A 10,789-nucleotide genomic window follows, 5' to 3' on the forward strand; every position below is an offset into this window, starting at 1 on the left:
TGCATTTGAATGATTTGATGAATGTTTCAAAACAGTAATTCAGACGAATGTGCTGCACTGTACTTTAACGTCAATTAGAAGTTGTTTTTTTTTTTTTAATATTCTGCACATTTAAAGAAAAAATTTACTGGATTGAATTAAAGTGTGACAGAGTTGAAAGAAGTACCAGACAGTATCTAATATAAAAGCTTTATAATGACAATATCCTGCCTTATTGGGTAATAGTTTAGTAGTTTTTGTGCACATTTTAACTGGTCTTGAGAGGAGTTTTGAGGCGTTAGTAATATTTATGTGACACTACTTAACTAAAAAGTGTAGGTGTGTGCACTTCAACTCTTCCGGAAAATGCAAATACAATAATAAACGAAATTAAATCAATACATCTATGCCACAGTATCAACAAAAAAAATGAGAATTGCAATTATGCACATAAATAACAGAAAAGTACTAAAATAGCGTTGATAACAAATTTTAATTCAATTTAAATTTTCACACATTTTATGTTGCTCAATGTAATGTTACAGAATTCAAATACGTAATATAAAACCCATTATTGAAAATAATAAAGTCGACATTTAAATTTGGTGCGTCACGGCCACCGTAGTCGCTTCCTTGTCACGTGACACAAAGTTGTCAACACCATGAAAAACATCACTTTCGAGTACTGTACTGTACTGCGCAGGAAAATTCTGCATTTGTGACAAGTTACTACACGTTACGGTTCGTCAACTAGTCGGGTTTTAATTGCATGAATATCTCATGTCAGCATAACACGTTTTAGCTTGTGACCAGGAAGTGTTTTAGCTAGGGTTAGCTGGCTAGCTAGCCGGCTGAGTTCGGAATGTCAGCTGACAGGTGCTCGTTGACACATGGCTGTTTGTTTGTTAAGGTGCATTTAAAACCCAGAGGCTTGTCACTTTAGACAGCAGCTCAGTGTTACAACGCCGGCTAAGCATGTCTCGTTCTTACGGTGGGACTGGCCAGTCGTCTCTTGTCACTAGCTTGGCAACACTTCTCCGAAATAATGGTGAGTCTTGAACCCGAAACAGGATTCATGTTAGTGCTTGCTTCTCATTTCCTTTTTCAGTCTAGTCTTAGATAACATAAACAGGGGCATTAAATGTCAATTTTGTAGTTCAATTATTTCTCTTAATTCAATTAGAACTCGTTATGAGGTTAATTTAATCCGAATTTTAAGGCATACATGCCAACCACTCAATTAGCCTACCGCCCTTACAGGATTAAAAGAACAAAACTGAATAAGAAATCCAAAAATAGAGCAAAATAAATAAACTCTAACCAAAACAATTACAGAGAAACTTAATTTTAATTGATCTACTGAACCAAAAATGAAGTTTTCCCCAAATTTCAGATTGATAAAGATGTGCATGTATATAATTTTGGCTTCTCACCCACCTCCCTATGCAGGCGAGTTAGTGCTGGGAGGCAGCAGCACGCTGACCCTGCCAGTGACGAGCTTGCAGCAACTCACCCGACTGTTTGAGCAACACTTGCTGTCCAGGAGCCAGCAGCATGGCTTCCTGGCCCTGCCATCCCATCCAGCTGACACTGCATCCTTGCTGCAGCTGCAGTTCCTCTTCGACATCCTGCAGAAGACCATTTCCCTAAAGGTGATTTTCAGCTGTCAACTAATAAATGACGAATGGAATATTCATTATTTGAAAACTATGTGCGTGCATTATGCAGCTCATCAACCCAGCAAGTTCAAGACTGGAGTCTGGGGTGAAGGTTTTCCCTTTCAAGTCTTTAAAGTGTTTGGAGGTACTTTTTGTGTAAATATGAACAAAAACAATATTATTTCATTTATTTAGCATCACTCAATGTTGAATGCTATGATGAGCAGATTAAGATGGGAAAAAAAAAAGCATCCTTTGGTATTTCTCTTGGCAGCTGAAGAACATCCCCCCGCATTGTCTCGAGGGTCTCCGAGGCGTTTACTCCCAGTTGGAGGTCTTCATCTGCTCAAAGAGCCTGAGCTCCCTCGAGGTGCTCTCAAAATGGCCGTTCCTGCGTCTGACACTTGCAGCCCCGGTGACATCGCTTTTGCGACTCTGTTCCTGCAGGAGTTGCTCTCCCTGTGCGGCGGTGACCTCAGCTCTGCACTGCCGTGGTTGGAGCTACACACCCTCAACTTCAGCTACAACTTCATTGTCTGCCTTGACCAGTCTTTAGTGAGTCAAATGACCCGAGGAATCATTTAGCATTCTACCTTATCAATCTTTCCCCCCCTGACACTACACTCTTATCTTAGAGTCTCTTGAACGTCCTGAAGTCTTTGGATCTAAGCCACAACAAGATTCAGGAGTGTGCAGAATTTCTAAAGGTCAGACATTTAGTGTTTGCCTCCTGGTTTTTGAACCGTAATGATTATGCTGCTTCTCGTTCCTTTCAGCCTTTGAGTGAGCTGGAACATTTGAATCTCGGCTACAACTGCCTGCAGAGGGCGCCAACACTTAGCATAAGCGCCAGGGTCAAACTTCTCACGCTCATCCTCAGGAACAATGAATTGGAGACTATCAATGGTACACAGCACACATTGACTCGCACATGATACGTTTCTCTTAATGCATTTGGCTCTCAACAGGTGTGGAGCAGTTGGCATCGCTCCAACACTTGGACCTGGCCTATAATCTCCTGGTGGAGCATTCCCAACTGACTCCTCTCTCCTTGCTCCACTGCCTAAACACGGTGAGGAGGCACACGTGAATCTATCCACGCAAGTCATCCTGCAGAGCATTATTTTAACATGCCCATGTCCCCTTCATGAAGTTGAACCTGGAGGGCAACCCGCTGTACTTCCAGAAGACTCATCGCACGTATACCGTCCGACACCTCTCGCCTAAGGCCGTCGGCCTCAGAGTGGGTAAAAAAAATGCTGGTGACATAAACGTGAGGATTTAAATCCCATTCACACGTCGGTTTCTTCCAGCTTAAACTCAATGGCGTCCCGCTCTCTTCTTCCGAGTTATCTGTAAGTGTTCTTCAGCGTGAGATGCTCGCGAAGATCTGCAGCAGTCTAAAGAGGAAAATATTCTTTGCACCAGGCTCTGCCGAAAGTCGAGCAACTGATTGTCCGGCTCCAGTCGTCCCCTCCGGCAGAGTTGGAGCAAAGTCACGCAGACGTGTCGAGTGGAGCCGGGGAGCTCAGCGATAGTCTCTCAGTCGGGGAGGTGCGAGGCTCACGCGGACGCAAAAAGAAGTCCCGGGTACGATGGAAGATGCTGATTCAATCTGGATGAGTTGGCAGCTGGGATAGTTTGTATATATTTGAAATAATTCTGTTTTGCACGCCAAGGTTAAAGTGCGCCGAGCAAGTATCTCAGAGCCAAGTGATACCGACTACCGGGTTGTGTCCTCCTCACAAGGTGGGTTCTTGATACCTTTTGTTTGTGCTTCTTTTAAAATCAAATCAGGGACGTGCCCTGAGGTTCATAACTGGTGAGGCGCTGGTTCCTCTCGAGTCGCATATAACAATATGAACCCAAAATAGAAGTGCATTTCAATTTTGATCATGTTTGAAACATCTTTCAGTTAAAGTTAAAATAGAATTTTGGATTATTTTTTCCCCCAAGAAAATCAATTTAAAGCACGGACATAACTAAAATAGAAAATAATTTAATGTAGGCTTATTTATTTATTTATTTATTTCCATCCATAAAATAGAAACTAATTTAATGTAAGCATCATTATTAGTATCATTTTTATTGTTGTTTTATTTATTTATCTATTCATTTTATTTAATTTTATTATTATTTTGTCATTTCTTCACATACTCATATTCACAGGGCTCTTTCGGCTCTGAATCTGATCCTGTGTATTTTTCCACTTGTTAAGGTATGGTGCCTATCTAAGCCCTGTGTGCTTCCTCTCTAGACATTGTTCTTCCACACCAAGAGGAGATTGAGCGCATGTCCAGTTTCAGAGAGCAGCTGGGTGAAGACTGGTTGCGGTACCAACACCACTTAGACGTAGATGCAGCTGCGCCTCCCTCCAAAACTCTTCACGGCTTGGAAACGCTCTCCAACAGCCTGGAGGCCCCTCTGCGTCCACCTCCGGAGGTTCTTCCTCCGCCACTTCTCACATCTGAGCCCAGGGTGCCAGAGGCAGAGGTGGAGGCAGAGCAAGAGACAGAAACAGAGTCCACATTACAGTGGCCCAGTCAAAACACTCAGCTCTCTGAGTCCACTTTGGAAGAAACTCAGGTCCCTTCCACCAGACACAGTTTGGACTCCCTCAAGTCAGCGAGGCAGGAGAGCGGCCATTCCAAGGAAGGAGAACGCGAGGAAAACCTGGGAGGTAGTTACAACCAAAGCAAAAAAAAAAACGTTTGGCATATGTTATCAAACAGAACTTGATGGGTTATTTTGGAGTGCAGTGGACCAGTGTCTGCCGCTCCTGGTGGGTGTCTTACCTGACAAAGAAGAGGAAGATGACCAGAGTCAGGATGACGGGAGGAAGGAGGTGTTTCTGCGTGTCAAACAGAGCCATTTGCTCGAGGTCGACATGCAGTCTGGCCAGGAAAGGTACTGTCTGGAACTGGACTGCCTGGCCAAGGTGGAGGCCACGCAGGCAGCTTGGACCCGCGAGGTGAACTTGCTTTTGCGGCCTTCTGTATCAACTTTTTTTTTTTTTTTGCTTTAATTAACTGGAAAATATTTCTTTCTTTCAGGAGAGCAAAGTAATGTTACCTGCTGTGAAGATCCAGTTTGACTACATCATGAAGGAAAAGAGGCGGAGATGTTACGTCCTTCTAGATGATGACCCGCAGCAGGCCCTTAAGGTTCCTCACAAGCACAGTTCCGGTTGGGACCAATGACACGACCCCGAAGTCTTACCGTAACCCTTCTCGAGCAGGATCTCGTCGACGTGCTGTCACCCGTGGAAGAGGCCAACCGCCGTCGTGACGTGAGGCTCCTTCCAGGCCGTCTTCATTTGCAGTGCCTTCGCTGCGGGTCGGAGTTCACGGAGGCCGGAGGTCGAGCGAGGAGTACAAGGGGCGTGATGCTGCCAGAGGGCGCGGATGAACACGACGGAATGATGGAATGCGATGACGGCGACAAAGGTGAGCAAGCTAGGTCATGCAGAGGCAGTGAGTCATTTTGTCAAAACAACTTTTCTTCCAAAATGAATGGAGGCTTCTGGTGGAAGGCGTGTTTGAGGACAAATCATCCAATCGCTTATCTTCCCCTTCATCTTTTTTTTGGGCTTGATAATCAACAGCTGACAGATAAGATTTAGACAGACCGACATGATTTGACCACTGTCGATGTCGTAAAACCTGCACTGGCACGCAATCTCCACTTTGCCTTAGAAGATGTTTTGATGATTCCTCAGCACCGGCTGAGACTAGTTTGCTTTGAGACGTTGCCTCAAGGTTGTTTGCTTAAACTTCATCTGCCCTGCAATTGACTCGCAACCTGTCCCGGGCGTAACAGTTGATGATGGGTTTTAAATTTTTCAAAATCTGTGTTGTTTTTTTTTTTTTCAGGACATTGTGAGAACTGTCCTGAATGTGGAAGTGACCACTTGATCCAGCTAGCTGGCCAGTCGTTCCCTTACAGCAGTACACCAATCCAACGTCCATCAAGGACCACCAATAAAGACATCGAGGTGTCGTTCATCGTCACTGGAAATGTTTCTCCCCGTACTTTGAGAAGCAGTCATCGTCACACTCTGCCACAGTTGAACCGTAGCAGTGATTCGGAGGAAACTGCCACAGCCGCCACGGAGGACCTCGATTTTTCCACCGCGCAAGGGGGTTCCTTCTCCATCGGGGATGGCGGGCTTGACTCTTTCTCGCTGTCCTACAATGCTGAATGCCAAAGCGAGGAGGATCTGGCTGGCAGCTACAGCTACAACGCCGTCAGTTCCACGCTGTCAGCTATGCAACCTTCAGGAATGGCCAACTCCACTGGTGTGTGTGCTCGCTATAGAAAATAGCAAGTGGCGTGTTTCTTATTTTCTGATGAAATGTCATCTTCAGCAAGCAAAACTTCCGACTTAAATCTGAGCGGCTTTCCCTCAGGTGACTTAGACCTGCTGACCGAGGCCTTTGAGGCGGTCGACCATCGGCTGAAGCTTTTCTTGGATGTGGATGTCTTTGTGGAGGAAGAGGAGCTCCGTTGTTTCCTGAAGGTGAGTCACCGTCGCGCTCGCATTCCACTTCCATTTCTACCGGCTGAATGTCCATTTCGCTTTCAGACGTCACTTGTGAGATTTGGGGAGCCGGAAGAGTTTCCGTCTCTGGTGGTGGTGTCCGACAAGAGGATTTATGTGCTTGAAGTCACATTGGGAGCCAGGTGAGTGGCTGAGCAACTTCTTTGACTTGACTCAAAAGACTTTGACTTCTTAAATTCCGTGTTTTGGACTAAAAATGTCGTTTACTGTTTTGAGGAGTTACTGCCATTAAGTGCATTCCCTCCCCAGCAAAAAGCAGCTCTCCGATTGGCTCCAAAAGCGTGACTGCCACCCAATCCTGGAGCTCAGCTATTTGGAGGTGGGGCTTGGCTCTCAGAGCATCCACATGGCATTTGAAGATGGGGAACTAAGGGGCGGGGCCTACACCCTCCTGGTGCGGGACACTTCACGCTGCAAAAGCTTCTTTGGCCTGTTGACAGGTAAGAAGGAGCTCGGTCCAAACGCGAGCAGAAACCCACTTCCCGTCCAACATGTGGAAAACACATAAAAGGACATCTCGTGTTGTGTGAGAAAGAAACTCACTGACCCTGTCCTGCTCCGCTTGTTGTTTCGCCTGCTTTTAACTCAACAAAATCTGAACGTCGCCGCCGTGGCGGGTATCAAGCTAAAACGAGGCAAATATCTGTTCCAGCCCAAATCGTCTGCTTATCAGACCAGCACCCGGAAGGAAAACCCTTGATTAGGCCACCGGAGGCACCAGGAATGATGGAACAGGATAATTAACAGTCTCTCAAACAAACATATTTTGATGGGCGCCACCTAAGTCTGCACGTAATTCCTTGCTTCGGTTGACCGTGGAAAAGATGCAAGACGCCGCGTCATTTACGAGGGGAAAGTTGCGTGAACCAGTCGGAACTTGGATTCAAATAATTGTTCACGCAGACAGTCGTCAATTTGCGAACGTTTGACTTGCAAACATTTGTAGGTACAAATTAAGCAGTGGCGGAGCTAGAAGGGGGGCCACAAGGGCACTTTCCCCACCCACACCAAAATATGTTTGAACCCTCCTGGTGCCAGACTTTGTGGTGTTTTCAGATTTTCCCCCAAATTTTGGTCAACATTTAACCTGTTTATTAGCATTTTCTGAATAATTTGGGAGGTTTGTTTTGTGGACTCTCTGTGATATCCACATCCATATTGTATAAAATTATAATTGAACTTTACCTTTTTAATTTATTTTTTTGTTAAGGCTGTATATATTTAAACAGTAATATATAATTTAATTTATTTCATATATTTAAAATTTTGAATTGATTATATTTTGTAATTTAATCCAATTGAATTGTAAAACTAAATTTAACATGTTTTGATTTATAAACTGACAACAGCCTCTGGGAACTTAAATTGAGGATTTTGTTCAAAAAAGCTGTGCTCTTGAAATCCATCCTGCCCCTCCTAGCTATTGCTATGCCACCATTCTTGGAAGCTGCATTGTGCTGCGGACATTTTGTCACCCATCGCCTCTTTGTTGTTGCAATAGGACACCCCAAAGCACAGGACGCACTGTTGCAACACATAGTCTGGGATTAACTTCCTAAATTTTCCATGAAGCTTTGGGTGTGACCTTTTTTATTGTCGTCTCTAAATCGGGACGCCGTTCGCTTTCATTGTGTTTGCAGAGATTTGTCGCACGAATACGTTTTCAGCTGGTTGTTTGTACGCGGACATTCGCTTCAAATATTTTTTCATGTCATCTTTGTGTAGGCATCGTACGTGAGATGGCACACCGCTCCGACAGCAAACTGAGGTCAATCTCAACCGCCAGACTCAACCCTCAACACCATCTTTGGTATTTCAACACAAGCAGCGAGAAAAGAATCGTGCCGATGAATTCATTTTGATCTGGACGCACATCTTCTCTCCATTACAATCAAGTTTTTTTTTTTCCTTCTTCTTGTAGCATTGCTGTGTTAAATTAGCTGGTAAACCGCATCTTGATTAGGACCATGTGTTCCGCGGCGAGACTTGCGTTATGTTGTTGTTTGCCACCTTTTATTTGTATGTTTTCGTCCTCTGAAGCGGAAAAGCACCGCTAACGTAACGGTTTGATATCAAATAAGAAACACGCACGAAACACGGTCTGGGCAATAAATTCGTAGCAAGACATGCTAAAATGCTACATTGCCGATTCTTTTCTTAAAAAGTACTGCGTGTTCTTTTTGTGGTCATGTTGTTGTTTTTTTTTCGCCAGGCCTCTTGTGTGTGAAGACATCCAGACAGATGTGGAGGATGGCCAGCTGCAGTTTTGCTACATTTTGGCCTTTTTGCTACAAGGTTAGCCATACGATAACTTCTCGTCTCTCTCGGCTAGCATCTCGATGGAGTCACAGGTTACGTTCATTCGTGCCGCCCTATCTAAACGTTTCCTCGGGCGATTTTGTGATTATGTGCTGCACATATCAGCGGAATTGCTCTGGCATTTGAGCGTGTCTCGATCTGCCTCGGGCGGGCGGCACGGAGGCGGACTGGCACGTCTCCTCAGGGTTCAGAGATTTTATTGTATGTGGAGTTTGCATGTTCTCCCTGTGGCTGGTTTCCTCCCACATTCCAAAAACACGGTTGGTCAACTAAAGACAAACTATCCTGTGATTGGCTGGCAACTGGTTCAGGGTGTACCCGCTGTGCTCGGTACAGAAGATTTTTTAGCAGGTCAAGAGTTGTCTCCTGTGTCTTCCCAGACAACACGTGGGCCCCGACGACGGTGTTGGCGACCCGAGAGACTCTCTACCTGCTGAGCGAGGACCACCAGTGGGCGAAGAGCACAAAGCAATCGGCGGCGGTCGACGGCACCCAGGAGCCGAGCAGCGGGAGCTTCTCTGTTCTGGAAACGCTTCCCATCAGTTGCGTGAGCTCCGTTCACCTGTGGCCCGACGAGCAGCGACGGATGGACATCAAGCTCTACGACGAGGTGAGCTGATAAATCGGCGCCTCGTGGTTTTGATTGAAGCCCTCGTCATTTTGTCTTCCAGACGCAGCAAGAGGAAAAGACCTGGCACGTGCGCTCGGAGAGTTCTGAGCTCCTCCAGACTCTGCTGGCGTGGGTTCGAACGCAGTGGGAAGCCATGTTTGGCGTTAAGCTACACACAACAAAGTACGACACAGAAACGTAACAATGATACTTTTTTGGGTACGTGCCCCTTCAATGCAGAAGATGGGCCGGGGAGAATTGTGATTTTTTTTTTTTTTCTTCTGAGCAATGGCATGACCTCTTGCACATGTGAAGCTGTCATCACGCACATACTTGAGTTCCTCCCAACATCGTGCAGCTGTGAGCGTTCATGTAATAATTTATTTCTTTACTAATGTCTTTTTATTTTTTGTTTTCTATGACAACAAATTTGTTTGCAAACTGTGTGTATAAATGCGTTCAAACAAATGCACTTTATTGGTTATATTTCTGATGACAATCCAATTTTGAGTTGGTGAGCTTTCCCACGACAATCAATCAGAAGAGTTGGACCGAGTGGCCACGGAAGGGGACCTCTGGGCTTCCCTGCTTAAGCTTCTAATCCCACAACGGAAGCAGAAGGAAATGGATAGATGGGTGCCAGCTGCTCTTCTGAATTGATCCTCCCGTACTGAGCATTTCGACATTCCCAACCAGAACATCACTCAGGTCTGATGTGTAACTTTCTGAAGGATGAGTGATTGGTAGAAAACAAGGAAGTGAGAAAGGCGATTCATTTATTTTCTTGCTTTGCCACCCAGTGGGCCACAAATGGCCCCCGGGCTGTAGGTTGGACACCCATGAATATAAGTTTTGGATTCTCGCAGGCTGTTTGACCGCAAGCTCAGCCCGCCCCGCTCCAGCCAAATTCCGTATCCCGTCAGAGTCGTGTGAAGCCTTTGCTAACAAAACGCCATTGGGTAAATATTTCTTCTCGCCACCAGTACGCCACATGTGTTGTGCACATGATGGTGAAAGTCACGGATCACCTTCCGCTGAACCCAACAGAAAATGGGGCTTTGAGGATCCATCGTTTGCGTTGTTTGACAATTGCCTGTTTGTGGTGGAGCTTGGGGTGAGAGGTCATTGTCATGTGCAAAGGATGTGCAAATTGGTATCGGTGGAAATTGTGGAATCTACAATGTTGACGCATCTGGTGGCAGAAAGGAATTGTGAGCTCCAAACCCCCCAACTTGTGCCTCTCATCCAAATCATTTGACCGTTGAGTCTCCCGAAGAAAGTGTTCTCTTACAAATAATGGCACAATATAAAGTTGTGGCAAGGGAAACATTTTGTGACAAAAAAAGCACACCACAACTGGATGAGTTGTTGGATTGTGGTTTTGGTGAATATTTCTTGGCATTTGAAGATGCATGGCTAACTTTTTACCCTCTTTTCATCTACTCAGGGTAAATTGATTTTAAAAGATTGTTTTATTTTCATTTTTTAAACACCACCACGTTATCTACTTTTGTTCATTTCAAATTAAAAAGTTCAGATTTTATGTGTATTTTATAGTCTGGTAAAAATGAGCATCTTTGATACTTTTTAGCGCCCGCAAATTGAATCTGAAAGGCTACGTGGGCAATGTGCAACATTATGTCGGACACTTGCACAACAACA

At 45.1% G+C, this 10,789-nt stretch overlaps 1 protein-coding gene and 1 long non-coding RNA gene across 3 annotated transcripts; one reads left to right on the forward strand and one right to left on the reverse strand.

Moving 5' to 3' along the window:
- The first annotated feature begins 592 nt into the window (after positions 1-592).
- On the forward strand, positions 593-9,599 carry stk11ip (serine/threonine kinase 11 interacting protein). 2 transcript variants are annotated; one of them, XM_088369429.1, is made up of 25 exons: positions 599-1,027; positions 1,429-1,631; positions 1,708-1,782; positions 1,912-2,007; positions 2,085-2,192; positions 2,273-2,344; positions 2,414-2,543; positions 2,606-2,709; positions 2,791-2,880; positions 2,951-2,992; positions 3,066-3,227; positions 3,317-3,386; positions 3,895-4,317; positions 4,397-4,608; positions 4,691-4,801; positions 4,876-5,083; positions 5,510-5,631; positions 5,704-5,935; positions 6,047-6,156; positions 6,223-6,320; positions 6,448-6,638; positions 7,924-8,008; positions 8,411-8,493; positions 8,898-9,127; positions 9,189-9,599. In XM_088369429.1, exons 1-25 carry the CDS (start codon positions 955-957, stop codon positions 9,327-9,329), a joined length of 3,471 nt encoding a protein of 1,156 aa, XP_088225555.1. In that variant the 5' UTR covers positions 599-954; the 3' UTR covers positions 9,330-9,599. The 2 variants fall into 2 exon arrangements, with proteins under 2 accessions (XP_088225556.1, XP_088225555.1); XM_088369430.1 differs by lacking the exons at positions 7,924-8,008; positions 8,411-8,493; positions 8,898-9,127; positions 9,189-9,599 and having other exon boundaries at positions 593-1,027; positions 6,432-6,626.
- LOC148402872 (uncharacterized) lies at positions 3,821-6,380 on the reverse strand. Its single transcript, XR_015857188.1, has 3 exons — positions 4,710-6,380; positions 4,433-4,639; positions 3,821-4,310 (listed from the first exon to the last, which is right to left on the reverse strand). It is a non-coding gene; the product is annotated as an uncharacterized LOC148402872 (long non-coding RNA).
- Positions 9,600-10,789: the final 1,190 nt, after the last annotated feature.

This window comes from Syngnathus floridae, chromosome 2, assembly GCF_059516105.1.
Source record: "Syngnathus floridae isolate MCC-2025c chromosome 2, RoL_Sflo_1.0, whole genome shotgun sequence".
In the NCBI taxonomy this organism is placed as follows: Eukaryota; Metazoa; Chordata; class Actinopteri; order Syngnathiformes; family Syngnathidae; genus Syngnathus; species Syngnathus floridae.